General features: G+C 39.4%; 2 protein-coding genes across 7 annotated transcripts in view; both read left to right on the top strand.

Moving 5' to 3' along the window:
* Positions 1 to 20,387, top strand: part of LOC115226758 (inositol hexakisphosphate and diphosphoinositol-pentakisphosphate kinase 2) — a 65,380-nt gene extending 44,993 nt beyond the window's left edge. For 3 of the 5 annotated variants that reach the window (XM_036515257.1, XM_029797779.2, XM_036515256.1), the window contains exons 7-12: positions 15,332 to 15,433; positions 16,286 to 16,447; positions 17,195 to 17,316; positions 17,455 to 17,556; positions 19,375 to 19,461; positions 20,168 to 20,387. In XM_036515257.1, the coding sequence (XP_036371150.1) occupies positions 15,332 to 15,433; positions 16,286 to 16,447; positions 17,195 to 17,316; positions 17,455 to 17,556; positions 19,375 to 19,461; positions 20,168 to 20,357 (765 nt within the window). In that variant the 3' untranslated portion in view covers positions 20,358 to 20,387. Of the gene's footprint in view, positions 1 to 4,971; positions 5,002 to 15,331; positions 15,434 to 16,285; positions 16,448 to 17,194; positions 17,317 to 17,454; positions 17,557 to 19,374; positions 19,462 to 20,167 lie in introns of all 5 variants that reach the window. The other 2 variants (XM_036515258.1, XM_036515259.1) reach the window with 2 other exon arrangements.
* The window catches only part of LOC118768538, a 492,176-nt gene that overhangs the window by 429,693 nt on the left and 39,983 nt on the right, over positions 1 to 22,500 (top strand). The window lies entirely within an intron of this gene.

Genomic DNA, 22,500 nt, shown 5'->3' with positions numbered 1-22,500 from the left:
AATGCGTGTAGGAGCTAACGATCTATCCAAAATGAAGGTGCCCCCAACACACGAACAAGTTCAAGGTTAAAAGTTTGTAGACGTCGTGGTGTATTTCAAGGATTTCACATCAATAACAAAGTCACTTTAATCCGTTTAGGAGAGGTGAGGTGCAGCCAGAGGGTAGGTGTCCTTAGAGGTAAAATGTCCAATGGAGAGGTTAGTGTCCGTCGAGGAAAGGTAAGAGTTGGTAGTGGTAGAATATAGGATCAAAGGAATATAGGATAAGGCGGTGAGCTGGCAGAAATGTTAGCGCACCGGGCGAAATGCTCAGCGGTATTTCGTCTGTCGATACGTTCTGAGTTCAAATTCTGTCGAGGTCGACTTTGCCTTTCATCCTTTCAGGGTCGATTAAATAAGTACCAGTTACGCACTGGGATCGATTTAATCTGTTTGTCTATCCTTGTTTGTCCCCTCTGTGTGTAGCCCCTTGTGGGTAGTAAAGAAATAAGAATATAGGATCAAAGTGAGACCACGTGAGCGCGTGTTATATAAAAGGAAAGTTTACGAAAACACACACACTCAGACATATATACACACAGACACACACACTTCAGTGTTGGAGTATTTTCTATAACCAATATATTCATCACCATTTCTTAACTTACACTTAAATTCTGCATTATTTTGAAGGATTTTTTTTGTCTTCTGCGTTAATGCAGGCATGGAAGTAATTTATTTATTAGTAAATATAATAATATAAATTATAGGTGCAGGAGTGGCTTTGTGGTAAGTAGCTTGCTTGCCAACCACATGGTTCCGGGTTCAGTCCCACTGCGTGGCACCTTGGGCAAGTGTCTTCTACTATAGCCTCGGGCCGACCAAAGCCTTGTGAGTGGATTTGGTAGACGGAAACTGAAAGAAGCCTGTCGTATTTTGTATATATATATATGTATGTGTGTGTGTCTGTGTTTGTTCCCCCTAGCATTGCTTGACAACCGATGCTGGTGTGTTTACGTCCCCCGTCACTTAGCGGTTCGGCAAAAGAGACCGATAGAATAAGTACTGGGCTTACAAAGAATAAGTCCCGGGGTCGATTTGCTCGACTAAAGGCGGTGCTCCAGCATGGCCGCAGTCAAATGACTGAAACAAGTAAAAGAGTAAAGAGTATTTACATGTTTTTAAGTTATGAAACAATTGGTTTGTGATATTAGAATTCTCTTATTGTTAAATAAAATTTCATCAAACTATTTCTCTGTCATTTGTAACTTTATTCATTTCCTATCGTTTCCTTTTGTCTCATGCTGCGTATTCTGTATGTCTTGTAGAATAATGCATTAAAGAGCTTTTTAACAAATAATACAAGATTACATAATTTCATATATTGTGACTTAAATATGTGTGCGTGTGGTGTGTGTCTATATATATATATATTGTTGTATTTAGGAATGGTCATTTGGCCAGTTTAGCCAATAAAAACACACACATTATATATTTGGCGTTACTTTGCTTCAGCGTTATGTATTTTTTACATTGATCTTAATCTTATTTCGGCCAGAGTTCTTTCGTCACACTCCTGTGACCTCATCGGTGGTCCTTTGCTTTCTTCTTTTTTATTTGAGTGTCTCTCCTTACTTACGGTCAGCCAAATATATAGTGCGTGTGTTTTTATTGGCTAAACTGGCAAAATGACCATTCCTAAATACAACAATATCTGTTTCAACTTACGATTTCGCATAAAAAATCTTGCAAAACAAATATATAAACGTAATATATACATATATATATATATATATATACATATATAAACATTTAAATAATGAGGGAGATAAATTGAATATTAATTTAATTAATATCAATTTAAAACCAGTAGCTTAGCATACAAAAATCTGAAAAATCAGAGAAAATTCTAATACTGTGTATATTTAAAGGGCTAAAAACCACTAGGTGGTCAGCCGTATGCTAGAAGTCGACCACTTATGATCAAACTACCAAGAAAAGAATGTTCTCTATAGGAAAATTCAGCGGACACCAGAACAAAATGCAGGTAAGACAGATGAAAATTATATAAAAAAACCTACGGACGAGGGATTACGTAAGTGATTCATTCGTTAATGGTCAAAACCGCCGGTCTGTGAGTAATTCTGGTTTTTTATATAATTTTCATCTGTCTTGCCCGCATTTTGTTCTGGTGTCTGCTGAATTTTCCTATAGAGAACATTCTTTTCTTTGTAGTTTGATAGTAAGTGGTCGACTTCTAGCATACGGCTGACCACCTAGTGGCTTTTAGCCCTTTAAATATACACATGTATTAGAATTTTCTCTGATTTTTCAAATTTTTGTGTGCTAGGCTACTGGTTTTAAATTGATATTAATTAAATTAATATTCAATTTATCTCCCTCATTATTTAAATGTTTTTATATATATATGTATATATATATATATATATATATATATATATATATATATATATACACACATATATACAGATCGTTGTTGACTTATGACCTATCCGACTTACGACCGATCGACCTTACAACGATTGTCATGCCAGCTCCTGGCAGCAGTAATGTATAGTCCAGTTGAAATCTAATGGGTTTAATTTCTTAGAAATCAACCTGTCTACAGATGACGTCATCTAACAAACACCTGCCCTAGGTTTGGATTTTGATCACCACTGTGGTTATCCCAAGTGTTGGATGAAAATCCTGTCGCGGAGACATCGAGGCAACCTCGTATTTGTTTATTAGATGACTGCTTGAGACGGTAAACGAATAACACATGGTGTAGTGGTTAAGAGCGAAGGCTACTAACCCCAAGATTCCGAGTTCGATTCCAGGCAGTGACCTGAATAATAATGATAATAATAATAATAATAATAATAATTATAACAACAACATACCTTAGGAATGAGAAATTTCCCCAAGACACCTGATGAAGGCTGGAGGGTATATCAGCCGAAACGTGTTAACAACAAACAAGATGAGAACAAATATCCTCTCTCTCAATCTGCTCAGTCGAAGTCGACTCTCGGTTACTCAATGGATCAGTGTCCTCCAGTCAGTTCTATCCTGGGCCGCTTCCTTCAGATTGGCTATGTCCATTCCGGTATCACTCCTGATGGTGTCAAGCCAGCGGGTTCTTGGTCGGCCTCTTCCTCTCTTGCCACTGACCATTGTAAGCATGATGTCCTTCTCCAGGGATTCTCTCCGCATAATATGACCGAAATATGCCAATCTATGCTTGGTGATCCCAGCTTCTAGCGACATTTTCGGCCTGATCTGCTTAAGAACTTCTCCATTGGTCGGCCTCTTCCTCTCTTGCCACTGACCATTCCAAGCATGATGTCCTTCTCCAGGGATTTTCTCCACATAATATGACCGAAATATGCCAATCTATGCTTGGTGATCCTAGCTTCTAGCGACATTTTCGGCCTGATCTGCTTAAGAACTTCTCCATTGGTCGGCCTCTTCCTCTCTTGCCACTGACCATTCCGAGCATGATGTCCTTCTCCAGGGATTTTCTCCGCATAATATGACCGAAATATGCCAATCTATGCTTGCTGATCCTAGCTTCTAGCGACATTTTCGGCCTGATCTGCTTAAGAACTTCTCCATTGGTCGGCTTCTTCCTCTCTTGCCACTGACCATTCCTAGCATGATGTCCTTCTCCAGGGATTTTCTCCGCATTATATGACCGAAATATGCCAATCTATGCTTGGTGATCCTAGCCTCTAGCGACATTTTCGGCCTTATCTGCTTAAGAACTTCTCCATTGGTCGGCCTCTTCCTCTCTTGCCACTGACCATTCCGAGCATGATGTCCTTCTCCAGGGATTTTCTACGCATAATATGACCGAAATATGCCAATCTATGCTTGGTGATCCTAGCTTCTAGCGACATTTTCGGCCTGATCTGCTTAAGAACTTCTCCATTGGTTGGCCTCTACCTCTCTTGCCACTGACCATTCCGAGCATGATGTCCTTCTCCAGGGATTTTCTCTGCATAATATGACCGAAATATGCCAATCTATGCTTGGTGATCCTAGCCTCTAGCGACATTTTCAGCCTTATCTGCTTAAGAACTTCTCCATTGGTCGGCCTCTTCCTCTCTTGCCACTGACCATTCCGAGCATGATGTCCTTCTCCAGGGATTTTCTCCGCATAATATGACCGAAATATGCCAATCTATACTTGGTGATCCTAGCTTCTGCTTAAGAACTTCTCCATTGGTGAGCCTTGCTGTCCATGGAATCCGCAAAAGTCTTCTCCAACACCAAAGCTCGAATGCATTAATTCTCGTCTGGTCAGCTTTCTTTAGTGTCCAGGTCTCGCATCCATATGTTGCTATTGGGAAGACAATTGCATTCACCAATCTGCATTTGGTAGCAAGTCTGATGTCTCTACTCTCTCCAGACCTTGCTCAAATATCCATCTAATGTAAATAATGTACATAATTCCTCATCTCTTAAATATAGAACTGGAATACAAAATGCTGTGTGTGACTTTTACCTGAGAATGTACCTCAAGAATGTAAAAATATAAAACAAAACTATGTGGACCTACAGGCCGACTTAGGACCAAATCGACTTATGACCAGTCGGACCCAGTTTTGGTCTAAGATGATGACGACCTGTATGTAGATATTGTAAATTACTAAGGTGGTGATTCGTAATTTGCAACCGAAAGGCCCAAGTATAGTCGCCACTAAAGTGATAGAGGATGTTAGTCAGCACCAGCATTGCTAGAAATAGGAGTCAAAGCAACTCTTTGCCATGTGAAATCAATTGTCAGTTGTTGGAAAAGCGCTCTCTCATGTAGCTAAGAGTTGCTTCGACTCCTATTTCTAGCAATACTTGTGCTGACTAGCACCCTCCGTCATTTTAGTGACGACTACACGCACACATACATATATATATATATATATACCTATACCCTCGTCCCTACAATATAATCTAGAGACCAAAGTGTCAATGATTGTTCTTTAATTCCAGCACGATTTAATTCACGAATTCACATTCAAGGTAAAGCCATTACAGGATGTCATTTGCATTTTTTTTTTTTTTTTTTTTTTACCTTTTTAATTGTTTATTTTTGTATGTTTGTTTTTTTTTTTTGGGTTTTCTCAGCTTGTTTTTTTTTTTTTGTTTTTTTTTTTTTTTCCCCCCCCCCCCATTTTCTTTATTTCTTCTGAAGTTTGGAAACATTAACATCATCTACCCCCCAGGGTAGCCTGGGTTCTGATCTGATGTGTACCTCACTTCCATAGACTTATAGAACTGACCCCCGACCCCCCGACCCCCCTTTCCTTTCACAACCCTATCATCCCTGCCTGCTTCTTTGTTCTCATCCACGGTGATTGCCAGCTCCCTTAGTTAACGTCACATTTACATTTTTAGCTTCCTGCTAACAGACGTAGATGATCCTAGATTAGACATGTTTCATGTGCATGTGAGCTGTTGTTGAATTAGTGCTGCTGCTACTACTAACTACTGCTGCTGCTGCTGCGTTTGCTGTAGTGGTCGTTTAGCCCATGGCCAGCCCTGAGGCTGCAGACCTTATGATGAAATGTGTTCTAGCTATTAGCATTGTGTTTTGTCAGTAACAGCATACTCTCTTTTACTCTTTTACTTGTTTCAGTCGTTTGACTGCGGCCATGCTGGAGCACCGCCTTTAGTCGAGCAACTCGATCCCAGGACTTATTCTTTGTAAGCCTGGTACTTATTCTATCGGTCCCTTTTGCCGAACCGCTAAGTGACGGGGACATAAACACACCAGCATCGGTTGTCAAGCATGCTAGGGGGACAAACACAACCACAAACACACCACACACACATATCTATAGCATATATTTGACAAGCTTCTTTCAGTTTCCGTCTACCAAATCCACTCACAAGGCTTTGGTCAGCCCGAGGCTATAGCAGAAGACACTTGCCCAAGGTGCCATGCAGTGGGACTGAACCCGGAACCATGTGGTTGGTTAGCAAGCTACTTACCACACCAGCCACTCCTGCGCCTATATATATATCATCATCATCATCATCATCGTCGTTTAACGTCCGTTCTCCATGCTAGCATGGGTTGGACGGTTCGACCGGGGTTCTGGGAAGCCAGAAGGCTGCACCAGACTCCAGTCTAATTTGGCAATGTTTCTACAATGTTTCTATATATATATATATATATATATACACATATATACGACGGGCTTCTTTCAGTTTCCGTCTACCAAATCCACTCACAAGGCATTGGTCGGCCCGAGGCTATAGTAGAATACACTTGCCCAAGGTGCCACGCAGTGGGACTGAACCCGGAACCATGTGGTTGGTAAACAAGCTACTTACCACACAGCCACTCCTGCACCTAGTGTATATATGGACTACATCATCGTTGCTACTGTTTAATCCCAGGTCAGTGTTGATCCACCAGACCTATGATCAAAGATTTTCCATTTGTTTGCATCCTTTTTTTTATTCAGGCATAGTCTCTCTCGGACTACACTATCTAATGTGCTCGTCTTTGTTCTTGTCTAGCTTCAAGTCAGTTCCGATGCAGCAGACGAATGATCAAAGACGTTCCATCTGTGGCCATCCTGTCTATTATTCTGGCATAGTGTATCTAGGAATACATTATCAAATGTGTCCTTCCTTGTTGTTGCTTAGTCCTGATCCAGCAGGCCTATGATCAAAGCCGTTCCATCTGTGGCCATCCTGTCTTTTATTCTGGCATAGTGTATCTAGGACTACATTATCAAATATGTCCTTCCTTGTTGTTGCTTAGTCCTGGTCCAGCAGGCCTGTGATCAAAGCCGTTCCATCTGTGGCCATCCTGTCATTTATCCTGGCATAGGTATCTAGGACTACATTATCAATGTGTCCTTCATGGTTGTGCTTAGTCCTGATCCAGCAGGCCTATGATCAAAGCCGTTCCATCTGTGGCCATCCTGTCTTTTATTCTGGAACATAGTGTATCTAGGACTACATTATCAAATGTGTCTTTCTTTGTTGTTGCTTAGTCTGATCCAGCAGGCCTATGATCAAAGCCGTTCCATCTGTGGCCATCCTGTCTTTTATTCTGGCATAGTGTATCTAGGACTACATTATCAAATGTGTCTTTCTTTGTTGTTGCTTAGTCCTGATCCAGCAGGCCTATGATCAAAGCCGTTCCATCTGTGGCCATCCTGTCTTTTATTCTGGCATTGTGTATCTAGGACTACATTATCAAATGTGTCTTTCTTTGTTGTTGCTTAGTCCTGATCCAGCAGGCCTATGATCAAAGCCGTTCCATCTGTGGCCATCCTGTCTTTTATTCTGGCATAGTGTATCTAGGACTACATTATCAAATGTGTCCTTCCTTGTTGTTGCTTAGTCCTGATCCAGCAGGCCTATGATCAAAGCCGTTCCATCTGTGGCCATCCTGTCTTTTATCCTGGCATAGTGTATCTAGGACTACATTATCAAATGTGTCCTTCCTTGTTGTTGCTTAGTCCTTGTCTGGCAGGCCTGTGATCAAAGCCGTTCCATCTGTGGCTATCCTGTCTTTTATCTTGGCATAGTGTATCTAGGACTACATTATCAAATGTGTTCTTCCCTGCCATTGTTTCTTTGTTGAACCCCTGGTCAGTCCTAATCCAGCAGATACACGATCAAAGATGTTCCAGTTGTGATCATCCTGTCTTTTATCCTGGCATAGTGTATCTAGGACTACATTATCAAATGTGTCTTTCTTTGTTGTATTAATCTGTATCAATCCAGAAGACTTATGACAAAAGGTGTTGACACTATAACCATACCTCCTTTCATTCGGACATAGTGTAGCTAGGACTACACTATCTAATGTGTTCTTCGATCTTTTCCGTTTGAACGGCACCTGTCAACACAATTTCTAGTTAACTAAACACTTTTAAACTTCGTATACTGGTAGAATGTGTTTATAAAACATCATTTTCATCTTGGCTTTATTGAGAAAATTCTATAGTTTGTAACATATTTCCACTTTAATTTCGGCAATTTTAACCAATCGCTGACCTCCATTTGGGGTGAAAACATTCCGTGCTGTATGAATATGTCCCTCGTTTAAGAAACAGATTGGGTTTATTTACATTTGCGAAGAAAAAAAGATACCTTTCCTCACCCCTAACCTTAACCATAACTCTAAACCTAACCCTAAAATAGATTGAAATGCAATAGATCGATACTAGGGTTATAATTATGGGTGACATTTCATATGACACCGCTATGGAAAATGGGATTTTTTTCTAGCGGTGTCAAATGAAAATGTCACCCATAATTAAGGCCCTAGTATCGATCTATTGCATTTCAATCTATTTTAGGGTTAGGTTTAGAGTTATGGTTAAGGTTAGGGGTGGGGGAAAGGTATCTTTTTTTCTTCGCAAATGTAAATAAACCCAATCTGTTTCTTAAACGAGGGACATATTCATACAGCATGGAATGTTGTTTACGTCAATGGAGGTCAACGATTGGTTAAAATTGCCGAAATGCTCAAAATTTCAGACGAAATATCTTACAAACTATAGAATTTTCTCAATAAAGCCAAGAAAAAAATGATGTTTTATAAACACATTCTACCAGTATACGAAGTTTAAAAGTGTTTAGTTAACTAGAAATTGCGTTGACATGTGCCGTTCAAACAGAAAAGATCCGTGTTCTTCCCTGCCATTGTTTCTTTGTTGAACCCCTGGTCAGTCCTAATCCAGCAGATACATGATCATAGATGGTCCAGTTGTGATCATTCTGTCTTTTATTCTGTCAAGGTACACCTTGTACTACATTATCAAATGTGTCCTTCTTTGTTGTCATTTAGCCCTAGGTCAATGCTGATCGAGCATTCTCATGATCAATGATACCCAACTATAACCATCTCTTTTATTCAGACTTAGTGTATCTGGGACTACATCATCATCAGCATCATCATCATCATTTAGCGTCCGCTTTCCATGCTAGCATGGGTTGGATGGTTCAAGTGGGGTCTGGGAGGCCAGAAAGCTGCACCAGGCCCAGTCTGATCTGGCAATGTTTCTACAGCTGGATGCCCTTCCTAATGCCAACCACTCCATGAGTGTAGTGGGTGCTTTTTATGTGCCGGACGGTGCTGGCAAATGGCCACGGTTGAATGATGCTTTTTACGTGCCACCAGCACGGGGGCCAGGCGAGGCTGGCAACAGCCACGATCGGATGGTGCTTTTTACATGCCACTGGCACGGGGGCCAGGCGAGGCTGGCAACGGCCATGATCAGATGGTGCTTTTTACATGCCACTGGCATGGGGGCCAGGTGAGGCTGGCAACGGCCACGATCGGACGGTGCTTTTTACGTCCCACCGGCACGGATGCCTAATTCCTTGTTGCTTTTCAACTCCAGGTCACTCTTGATCTAATAGGTATATAATCAAAGACAACTCAGCTTTGACCATCTCCTCCTTTATTCATCAAGCACTGCATAATTTGATATTTCTTTCCTTGTTATTCTTGTTTAACCCCGGGTCAGTTTTCATCTGGTAGGCCTCAAGATGTCCCAGCTGTGACCGTCTTGTTTTTTATTCAGACAGTGGTGTATCTTGGACTATACAATTTCAGGTGTAAGGTGGCGAGCTGGCAGAAACGTTAGCATGCCGGGCGAAATGCTTAGCAGTATTTCATCTGTCGCTACGTTCTGAGTTCAAATTCTGCCGAGGTTGACTTTGCCTTTCATCCTTTCGGGGTCGATTAAATTAGTACCATTTACGCACTGGGGTGTCGTGTAATCTCTTATCCGTTTGTCCTCTCTGTTTTTAGCCACTTGTGGGTAGTAAAGAAATAGGTATTTCATCTGCCGTTACGTTCTGAGTTCAAATTCCGCCGAGGTCGACTTTGCCTTTCATCCTTTCGGGGTCGATTAAATTAGTACCAGTTACACACTGGGGTCGATGTAATCAACTTAATCCGTTTGTCCTCTCTGTGTTTAGCCACTTGTGGGTAGTAAAGAAATAGGTATTTCATCTGCCGTTATGTTCTGAGTTCAAATTCCGCCGAGGTGGACTTTGCCTTTCATCCTTTCGGGGTCGATTAAATTAGTACCATTTACGCACTGGGGTCGATGTAATCGACTTAATCCGTTTGTCCTCTCTGTGTTTAGCCACTTGTGGGTAGTAAAGAAATAGGTATTTCATCTGCCGTTACGTTCTGAGTTCAAATTCCGCCGAGGTCGACTTTGCCTTTCATCCTTTCGGGGTCGATTAAATTAGTACCAGTTACACACTGGGGTTGATGTAATCAACTTAATCCGTTTGTCCTCTCTGTGTTTAGCCACTTGTGGGTAGTAAAGAAATAGGTATTTCATCTGCCGTTATGTTCTGAGTTCAAATTCCGCCGAGGTGGACTTTGCCTTTCATCCTTTCGGGGTCGATTAAATTAGTACCAGTTACGCACTGGGTTCGAAGTAATCGACTTAATCCGTTTGTCTGTCCTTGTTTGTCCCCTCTGTGTTTAACCCCTTGTGGGCAATAAAGAAATATATACAATTTCATGTGTGTTTCTTGTCAGTGATCAGCCTTAGCTGGCTGCTATTTCTAGCAGCATGAATGAATATAGACATGTATTGCGCATGTGACTTGTTTTGGGTCTCGCGAAAACCATGAAATTAATACGTTCATTTTTCATTCATGTCATTCCTGAGTTCATCATAATGTCTGATGTTTCTATGCATGTGTGTGTGTATATATACATATGTGTATGTATATATATATATGTGTGTATGTAAATATACATATGTATGTATGTATTTATATGTGTGGAGGCGTAATGGCCCAGTGGTTAGGGCAGCGGACTCGCAGTCGTAGGATCGTGGTTTCGATTCCCAGACACCTTGGGTAAGTGTCTTCTGCTGTAGCCTTGAGCCAACCAAAGCTTTGTGAGCAGATTTGGTAGACGGAAACTGAAAGAAGCCCGTCATATATATATATATATATGTGTGTGTGTGGAGGCGTAATGGCCCAGTGGTTAGGGCAGCAGACTCGCGGTCGTAGGATCGTAGTTTCGATTCCCAGACCAGGCATTGTGAGTGTTTACTGAACGAAAACACCTAAAAGCTCCACGAGGCTCTGACGGGATGGTGGTGATCCCTGCTGTACTCTTTCGCTGCAACTTTCTCTCACTCTTACTTCTTAGCCAGCGGGGTGGCGTCATTTGAAGGCTAAAACAATGCGAAGTGCATTGTGACCAGCGATGTGTAACAACATCTGATAGCCTGGTCGGTCATGTGGTCAGGTGGTATGTGTATGTATGTATGCATGTAAGTGTATGTAGGCATGTATATATATGTATATATGTATGTATATATCTATATATATATGTATGTGTATGTATATATTTGTGTAGGTATGTGTATATGTGTGTATGTATATATATATATATGTATGTGTATGTTTATATTTGTGTAGGTATGTGTATATGTGTGTATGTATATATATAGATATGTATATATATGTATATATATGTATGTAGATATGTATGTATATATATATGTATATATATATATGTATGTATATGTATGTATATATATATGTATATATATGTATGCATATATATATATATCTATATATATATACATATATATATACATATATATGTATATATATGTATGTATATATATATTATATATATATATTGTATGTATATATGTATGTATATATGTATATATATATATGTATATATATGTATGTATATATATATGTATATATATGTATGCATATATATATGTATGTATATGTTGTATATATATATGAATATATATGTATATATGATGATATATATGATATATATGTATGTATATATATATGTAATATAATATGTATATATATGTATGTATATATATATGTATATATGTATGTATATATATATGTATATATATTATGTATATATATGTATGTATATATATATGTATATATATGTATGTATATATATAATGTATATATATGTATTATATAGTATGTATATATATGTAATATATATGCATATATATATGTATATATATGTATGCTATATATATGTATATATATGTATGCATATATATATGTATATATATGCATAGATATGTGTGTGTATGTGTATATATGTGTGCGTATGTGTATATATGTATGATGTATATATATATATATATATATTTATACATGTATATTTATGTTTGTATATACACATGAAGATATATATATGTAAGCAAATATGTTTTTGAAAAGCTTATTTATGTTAACATTAAAACCTAATATATTTGAGGAGTTTTTGGTAAAAACCTGTAGTTTTTTCGTATATTTAATGCTTAAATGTTTTGCACAGTTACCTCTTTGTCAAACCGTCCAACCCATGCCCGTATGGAAAACGGACGTTAAACAATAATGAAGATGATACACACACTCTGCTCAATAGTGATATATATATGTGTGTATGATTGTCTGTCTGCCTATCTATCTATCTATCTATCTGTCTATACACACACACACACAAGGCTGCACCAGGCTCCAGTCTAATCTGGCAATGTTTCTACAGCTGGATGCCCTTCCTAACGCCAACCACTCCGTGAGTGTAGTGGGTGCTTTTTACGTGCCACCTGCACAGGTGCCAGGCGAGGCTGGCAACGGCCACGGTCGGATTGGTGTATTTTATGTGCCACCGGCACGGAAGCCAGTTGAGGTGGTGCTGGCATCGGCCACGACACACATATATATATATATATATATATATATATATACACACATATATACGACAGGCTTCTTTCAGTTTCCGTCTACCAAATCCACTCACAAGGCATTGGTCGGCCCGGGGCTATAGCAGAAGACACTTGCCCAAGATACCACGCAGTGGGACTAACCTGGAACCATGTGGTTGGTTAGCAAGCTACTTACCACACATCCACTCCTGCGCCTACTTGATAATACTTGATAATATTTTTACATTTGATTCCCAATTCGAATAATTTTTATGATATTTTATGTCTGATTGTTTCTTCGTATAATAGGGCTCACTTGCTTAGTAGATATTGCTTTCATTATTCTATCACGGTCATAATCTCTCTGTTTTAAACAAGCAGCAAGGTAGTTCACTTATGTGTAGTGTGCAAAACCATAGCAATGATCTCCTAGATATTTTAATACCTATAAGGTGTCAGAGAGCATAGCAACAAATTCACTTGATAATTCTTAGATAATGATGGAAAAGAAATAAATCGTGTGAGTTTGAAGCTTCAGTAAGTTTTAATAAGTTGCCTAATATAATTTATTTCCGGTATGTAATTCCTTAGAGCGTAGGTGAGAAAGGTATGTCATAATATACATCTGGAAGATCCTGGAAGGACTTGTCCCAAACTTTGGCATCGAGAGTTACACAAATACCAGAACTGGGTCCCACTGCACAGTGCCGTGTCAAGGACTCCAAATTTGCCATTAAGATGTAGGACAAGATACTGTGAGAGCCTGGGCTTCAGAGGTCCACTGCTCTTCAATATCCTCCCGAAGGACCTGAGAGACCTGCATGGGGTGGATGCAGATGTCTTTAAAATAAAACTGGATCGCTTCCTGTCAGGTGTCCCAGATGAACCAACTTCACAGCAGGAGGTGCAGATGAGGGCAGCTGCATTGAACTCTCTCATGTACCAAATGGCAGTTGCCAAAAAGCATTTGTGAAGTAAAATTTCACTTGCTTAGTAAATATTTCTTTCTGTAATTTCTTGTAGTTGTAATATAACACTAATTTAAACAAACATCAAGGTAACCCAACTATGTTTTGTGTGCTAGAAATAGCAGCGATCACATATTATTGTAAGGCTTATAGTGTTCTTAATTTTTTGTTAAAAAAAGTACCAGTACATTAAAAAAATGTTCATTTTTATCAAACATATTCACCAGCACTGGCAGGGTCACCAAGTGACTCACAAGACAAGGAATTATGAGAGGGCCAGGGGCATTTGAGGAGGGGATCTTGTGTCAGAGGATGAAAGGTTAGAGTGTGACAGAGAGACAGAAGCAGGAGTCTTTCCACAACAGGGGTGGGCATTGGAGGAGGAGGTGATCCAGTATCAAATGGTGAAAGGGTTAGAGTGTGACAGAGAAACAGAGAGGCAGAAATAGGTGTCCTGCTACAGAGGAGGTACATGGTTACCCAGTGAGAGAGAGAGAAGAGAGAGGTGTGTGTGTGTATTTATGTACACATATATTGATATCTATAACTAATGTAGGATAAAATTTTTTTCGGGAAAAAAAAAATTTTATCAATGGCCAGCATATCAAAAAATACCTTTAAAGGTTAAATTTATAAATAATTTACAAAATGAGGGCAAAAGAAAAATTCTAATGCCAAATATGCCGAAAAAAAGACAAAAGTTGTCATTAACCATTATAATCTATGCGTCTCAAAACAAACCGATAGAAATTTCTAAAAAATCTGTTATTACCGTATTGGTCCCAATGAGTAAGTATTTTACTTATATCTCACGTATTTATCGCTGAAGAGGGGAAAATTCTTATGAAATTAACCCCGAAATTGGGACCAATACGGTAATAACGGATTTTTTAGAGATTTCTATCGGCTTGTTTCAAGACGCATAAATTATAATGGTTATTGACAATTTTTGCCTTTTTTTCGGCATATTTGGCATATATTGATATCTGTATGTGCATATATATGTGTGTGTGTATGTATATATATATATATATATATATTTACAACACACACACACACACACACACACATACACACACACACACACACACACACACACACACACACACACAGATATATATATATAGGGAAAGTTTACGAAAAAATAAAAGACGAAGACAGGTGTTGTACAAAACAAACATGTATTAGTATAACACTCAGGAATAGAAAAAGTCATTTACATTTCGAGCCTATGCTCTTCTACAGAAAGGGACATAGAAAAAAAACAAGGAGAGAAACAAAGAGATCCAGTATCAGATGATGAAAGGTTAGAGCAGTGGTTTTCAACCAGGGTTCCGCCAGTACAGTCCAGGGGTTCTGCAAGAAGTTACAAAACTGCTAAAATCGGCAGTAATTTTTAAGTCTCCTGTGCAGATATGTGTGCATAAGACTATTAAATTATTGCACAGGGGTTCCTCGAGCCAGTGGAATGTTTCCTTGGGGTTCCGCTCCAGCAAAAAGTTTGAAAAGCACTGGGTTAGAGTGTGATAGAGAAATAGAGAGGCAGAAATAGGTATCTTGCTATAGTGGAAGTACATGGTTATTGGAGAGAGAGGCCAGAACCAGGTGTGCTGCTGTAAAGGAGATCCTTAGTGATCTCGTCAGGGGTTGGTGTTCTCTGTTCTCATTGTGTATCTCTTTTCTTCTTTACAGATTGGCGCTCGAAGTAGTGTATACTCCCCAATTAACAAGGTACGAAAAACAGGGTCCTACATATACGAAGAGTTCATGCCCACAGATGGCACCGACGTAAAGGTAATTTTATTTATACTTGATCTTGTGGCATTGGTTTTAGTTTGTGTATGTGTGTCTAAGTGAGTGTATGTGTTAGCATGAGGCTCTGTATGTGTGTGTGTGTGATAGAGAGGATGTGTATGTGTTTATATAGGTGTGCAGGTGGCATGTAAAATGCATCATCCGATTGTGGTCATTTGCCAGCCTCATTTGGCCCCCGTGCCAGTGGCACGTAAAAAGCACCATCCGATCGTGGCCATTTGCCAGCCTCGTCTGGCACCTGTGCTGGTGGCACGTAAAATGCACCATCCGATTGTGGCCGTTGCCAGCCTCATTTGGCCTCCGTGCCGGTGGCACGTAAAAAGCACCATCCGATCGTGGCCGTTTGCCAGCCTCGCCTGGCAACTATGCAGGTGGCATGTAAAAAGCACCCACTACACTCTCGGAGTGGTTGGCGTTAGGAAGGGCATCCAACTGTAGAAACATTGCCAGAGCAGACTGGGTCTGGTGCAGCCATCTGGCTTCCCCGAAACCCAGTTGAACCGTCCAACCCATGCTAGCATGGTAAACGGACGTTAAACAATGATGATGATGATGATATGTCTAAGAAACGTTGTGTGTTTGTGTGTGATTGTGAATGTGATCCAAGCAGAAATTTTTCTCATCCAAGAAAAACCAAAGGATGCTTCGTTGGAGGTGATGCTTGAGTTTGATCAAAAGCTTTGCAGAACAGTCTTTCTTCTTGTCCTTGATGGCTGAAACCAATAAAAGAACATTATATATATATGTATAATATCTCTTGAGGGTTTCTTCTCTGTCCCCTTATTGTTGTTGATATCACCACAGTTGACGTTTTTCTCTTTCTGGCTACAGGTATATGCAGTTGGCCCTGACTACGCCCACGCTGAAGCGAGAAAGTCTCCCGCACTTGATGGCAAAGTAGAAAGAGATAAAGACGGCAAGGAAGTACGATATCCTGTTATTCTCAGTGCCATGGAGAAGTGCATTGCCAGAGAAGTTTCCCTTGCCTTCAAGGTCAGTGTAATGTATCCTTGTATATGTGTGTATGCATCTCTCTCTCTCTCTCTCTCTCTCTCTCTCTCTCTATATATATATATATATATATATATATATATAATATTAAGTAGGTGAATGAATTATCCTATGTTTATCGTCAGCATGGAAAAAATTCGTTAAACCGAAACCTGGTAGCAAATTCACGTCAGAAACACGGTTGAAGCGACCTGTCAAGGGTTAGAAACTCCGGGTTCTTGTGTAGAATTTGTGTGTTGTTATATGAATAAATAAAAGAATGGAGTCGAACGAAGATGTTAACAAAATTCCTTTACTCTCGACATATGTTTCGAAGACAACATTTTTTAATTCCAAAGGAATAAAGGGTGTATTATGCAATCTTCTCATCAGGAAAGATAAGGAGCCTGTCTCAACCACAAGACGAACAAAAATTTTGATGATTGCCTACATGGTGACCACAGCGATTAAAGGTGGTGCTCAAATCCCCGTTACCTCCAGCGCCCTAAAAATCCCCTGCCTATTATACTCAAGGGCGGACTATACTCGAGGATTTACTGTATTAAAGTACATCCTTTGTATCAGAGTATAGCCACAGATACCACTATATTGCAGCAGGTACATCATTTAGTCTGAGATACCACATTGTTTAGTCTCAGGCATCTTAATACCTTCTCTTTACTGATGCCATCCTCTTCTCTCTCTCTCTCTCTCTCTTCAACCTGGCTTCTTTTTTTTCCTGTTTTTCAGCAAACTGTGTGTGGTTTTGATCTTCTCCGTGCTAATGGGAAATCTTATGTGTGTGATGTCAATGGATTCAGTTTTGTGAAGAATTCCAGCAAATATTATGATGATTGTGCTAAGATACTAGGGTAAGCCCAGACAAAACAGACACTGTTGCTGATGTATATATTTCTATACATATTCGTATCCCAGTGTCACTTTGATGGCATGCATTTCTCAGTTGCATATATAGTGTAGAAGAAATTATGCAATTTTTTTCATTTCAGGACTATGGTAATGCGGAACCTGGCGCCTCAGCTGCACATCCCATGGGTTCTAGGTTCAGCTCCAGAAGATGTACCAGTTGTCCCTACAACATCAGGCTCAATGTATGTTAATTTCCATTCCTTTGCTTTTTTGTCTTTTCTTATTTTTACCATTGTTTTAACATCTACTTACCTATGCTTCCATGGGCCTGACCAAAGTACAGCAGTACACACAAACAAATGCATACACACACCTGTAATAAATGTGTGTATCTGTGTAAATGTTGTGTGTTTGTAATAAGTGTGTGTGTGTACAACTTATAAACAAGGGCAAAAGAAAATCCTTATATATAAAATTTAAGTTGTGTGTGTGAGACTCTGTCTCCTCCGATTTAGATTCCTAACTACTCCCACATTTTGCGGTGCAGTTTAACCAAAAGCGGGTATCTTATAGTCGTCATTCATATCGAGCCCTTCTGGGTATTAGCGCGCGTCTACAATGAGTTTACGATCTAAAAAAAAATTTACCATCATTTTTCCGCATTTTTAATGATTTTTGCTCGGGTTATATAAGGGAAGTAACTCTCTAAAAATGCTTATATAGTTATTTCCCTTACAAACCCGAGCAACGTTGGGCGATACTGCTAGTTATTTCTATGCCAATATGCTGATAACAGACTTTTAAATCGTCAATTTCCACATATTATTATACCCACTACAGAAATACGTTGTGCTGAAATTGAGGAAAGCTAGCCAACAGAATTTTTTAAAATTCTGTAGTGGGTATAATAATATGTGGAAATTGACGATTTAAAAGTCTGTTATCAGCATATTGGCATGGAAATAATTTTCTTTTGCCCTTGTTTATAAGTTGTTTATAGTTTTAATCTTTAAAGGTATTTTAATATGCTGCCACATTTTTGATGAAATTTTTTTTCTGTAAAAAAACTTCATCCTATATTAGTAGTGTATATATATATATTCAGTAAAAGCAATTAAAATTCAAGTGAGTTCTGTTGAATTCACATGAATGCGGTACTTAACTTAGATGCACCAGAGATCTATATGGTGTTAACCATAAGATAATGCGGGGTGATTATAAATAAGAAAAAAGCAACAAGAATGGATCAATATTTCGGTACAATTGTTTCGTACGAAGACAGCTTTATTAAGGCTGCAAATATTGCAGTAAATATAAGTGACCCGTACTCATCAGCCGAAAAAACATCTGAGTTCTCCAAACATCTAAGGGGGTGGTGTTTTCAGGAGTGTAACACCACCCCCTTAGATGTTTGGAGAACCCAGATGTTTTTCGGCTGATGAGTACGGGTCACTTATTTACTGCAATATTTGCAGCCTTAATAAAGCTGTCTTCGTACGAAACAATTGTACCGAAATATTGATCCATTCTTGTTGCTTTTTTCTTATATATATATATATATATATATATATATATATATATATATAATTTTTATACGGAAAACTGGTGGTTAGTTTTACAAATTATATTACCTCTGGAACGATCGCACTGATGAGCCTACGGACGAGGGATTACGTAAGTGATTCATTTGTTAATAGGCAAAACCGCCGGTCTGCGAGTAATTCTTGATTTTTATATAATTTTCATCTGTCTTGCCCGCATTTTGTTCTGGTGTCCGCTGAATTTTTCTCTAGAGAACATTCTTTTCTTTGTAGTTTGATCGTTGGTGATCTACTTCTAGCATACGGCTGACCACTTAGTGGTTTTTTTAGCTCTTTAGATATACACGCATATATATAATTGTATATGTATTGCCTGTGTATGTACATGTGTGTGTTAGGCATTTCCTATGTTCTTACTCATACTGTCACTCACTCACACTTTCTCCCTCTCATTCACTCATTCTCTCACTCACACTTTCTCCCTCTCATTCACTCATTCTCTCTCTCTCTCTCTTCCAGGATGGAACTCCGCTGTGTCATTGCAGTTATCAGACATGGAGACAGAACTCCAAAACAGAAGATGAAAATGGAAGTCAAACACGCCAAGTAAATACCTTTTACACCTACATTTTTGACACTCGGCTTTCAGACTTCCTTAGTCTTCGTCAATCTTCAATCTTCTCTCAACTTCATCTCTTGTCTTATGTCTTTAATATTCTGTATTCTGTTTTTAATTTTTTCCTATTTTTTTCTGTATAGTTTCTCTCTTCTTTCGTCTTCTTCCTTCATCAGTCTTGTGTCAACTTCTGCCTTCTTAGTCTTTAATCTTCTGCTTTTAAACTTCTAATCTTTGTCTTGAATCTTCTCATTTCTGTCTTCTATCTTTAATCTTCTGTCTTCTGAATTCAGACTTGTGTTCTGTTTCTGTGTTTAATTTCCTGTATCTAATCTTCTGTTCTTAATCATCTGACTTTAATCTTGTCTTCAATCTTCTGATGTTGATGTTTTTGTCTTTGATTTTCTGTCTTTAATCTTATATCTTTAATCTTATGTCTTTAATCTTATGTCTTTAATCTTATGTCTTTAATCTTATGTCTTTAGTCTTATGTCTTTAATCTTATGCCTTTAATCTTATGCCTTTAGTCATATGCCTTTAGTCATATGCCTTTAGTCTTATGCCTTTGACCATATGTCTTTAATGTTTTGTCTTTAATCTTATGACAGTGATCTTCTGTCTTCAAGAGATCAATCTTCAATCTTCTGTCTTTTCCGCTACATGTCTTCTATCTGCTGTTGTCGTTGTGGTTTCCAGGTTTTTCGAGCTGTTTCAAAAATACCAGGGCTACAGGAAGGGCCACCTGAAACTGAAGAAGCCCAAACAGCTACAGGAGGTGTTGGATATCGTTAGGTTTTTGTTGAACGAGAACAAAGTGAAGAAGAACAGTGTCATAGAGGAGAAGAAGGCCAAACTGGAGCAGTTGAAACTTGTGTTAGAAATGTAAGTATTTGCCACTGTTCTGCAGTGATGGTCATGGTTGATTGGCTATTTCATTTATTTTGAGTTTTAATTTACATAGTTTATTGATTAGCAGTCAGCGTGATTAGGTGGGGTCGGTGATGGGGATGTTGGTATCGGGTGGGGAGGGGTAGTTAAGGTTTCAGAGGCATGCATTATGTTGTCTCATAACTCAATGGTTAAGGAGTTTGCTTTGTAACCACAGGATCCTGGGTTCAGTCCCACTGCATGGCATTTTAGGCAGTTTATTTATTATTTTTATTTATTTGATTTTATCTAGTTTCAGCTCACGAGTTGTGGCCATGCTGGGGCACCGACATTCGGTGTTCCTACATGATTTTACTTCACGGATGCTTTTTAGCAAAATGCCATTTGGTGCATGAGAGAGTTCGATGCAGCTGCCCTCATCTGCACCTCCGGCCGTGAAGTTGGTTCATCTGGGACACCTGACAGGATTTTCTTTTAATTCAATTTTAATCATAGCCTTGATGCTGATTCCATTAATATGACTGAAATTGAATCGATGGAAACTGTATAGATGCCCACCACATGGATTGTCCCTGATATTGAAAAGACACAGCCTTGCCACACACACACACACACACACCACACACACACACACCATCATCGTTTAACGTCCGTTCTCCATGCTAGCATGGGTTGGATGGTTCGACCGGGGATCTGGGAAGCCAGAAGGCTGCGCCAAGCTCCAGTCTGATCTGGCAATGTTTCTACAGCTGGATGCCCTTTCTAACGCCAACCACTAATGTTATTGTAATGTTACAATATGTAATGTTATTGTAAAACCAAGAAGGTACAAAGGTCCTTCCCAAGCCACAGAATTACAAGGCCTGTTTCCTTGATTCTGTGGTGTATATATTTCCCCCCTGGATAGGATGCTAGTTCATTTCAGGGTTACTCACTTTTACCATCAAAGTAGTTGGAGCGACATGAAATGAACTGTTTTGCTCAAGAATACAAGGCATTGTCTGGTCCAGGAATTGAAACTACAATCTTACGATCAGGTGTGCGGGACCCTAACCACTAGGCCATGTGCTTCCACATAATATGTTATACTAGTTTCCCTATCTACTAAAGATGGCACAAGCACTTTCACATGCACATACACTCTCGATGGGAATTTCCACCTACAGAGTTCAATCATGAGGCTTTGGTGGTCCAAGGTTATAGTAGAGGACACATGCCCAAGGTGCCACACAGTGGGACTGAACCTGGAACTAGATGGTTACTCTTTACTCTTTTTACTTGTTTCAGTCATTTGACTGCGGCCATGCTGGAGCACCGCCTTTTTTCAGTCGAGCAAATCGACCCCGGGACTTATTCTTTGTAAGCCCAGTACTTATTCTATCGGTCTCTTTTGCCGAACCGCTAAGTGACGGGGACGTAAACACACCAGCATCGGTTGTCAAGCAATGCTAGGGGGACAAACACAGACACACAACCACACCACACTACATATATATATACATATATAGACGACAGGCTCTTTCAGTTTCCGTCTACCAAATCCACTCACAAGGCTTTTGTCGGCCTGAGGCTATAGTAGAAGACACTTGCCCAAGATGCCACGCAGTGGGACTGAACCCAGACCATGTGGTTGTAACAAGCTACTTACCACACAGCCACTCCTGCGCCTTGAGAAGCAAACTTTCTAACCACACAGCTATTAGTGTAGTAAAGTGTGATATTGTAAGAAAAGAAAAAAGGTGGGGCAGATAGGTTCTTCCCAAGCCCTAGAATTCTATTGCTGATTTCCTGGTATATATATTTCCCCCCTGGAAAGGATGCCAGTCCATTTTAGGATTACTCACTTTTGCCTGGAAAGTGAACTGGAGCAATGTGAAATGAAGTGTTATGCTGAAGAATATAATGCATTGTCAGGTCCAGGAATTGAAACTGTAATCCAACGATTAGGAGTGCAGTACCCTAACCACTGAGCCATGTGTTATAGCAGTGTGGTATAGTAGTGTGTGGCCCAGGGATTGGGCTGTTGCACTCAGGATCATAAGATTGTGGTTTCAATTCCTAGAGTTGGTGGTGCATTGTGCTTTTGAGTAAACCACTTCATCTCGTGTTGCTCTGCGATCACCTCAACACCTGACATGTGG

Source organism: Octopus sinensis, linkage group LG30 (genome assembly GCF_006345805.1).
Source record: "Octopus sinensis linkage group LG30, ASM634580v1, whole genome shotgun sequence".
Classification (NCBI taxonomy): Eukaryota; Metazoa; Mollusca; class Cephalopoda; order Octopoda; family Octopodidae; genus Octopus; species Octopus sinensis.
Note: the sequence above shows the minus strand (reverse complement) of the source record. Positions and strands in the feature narration are given on the sequence as shown.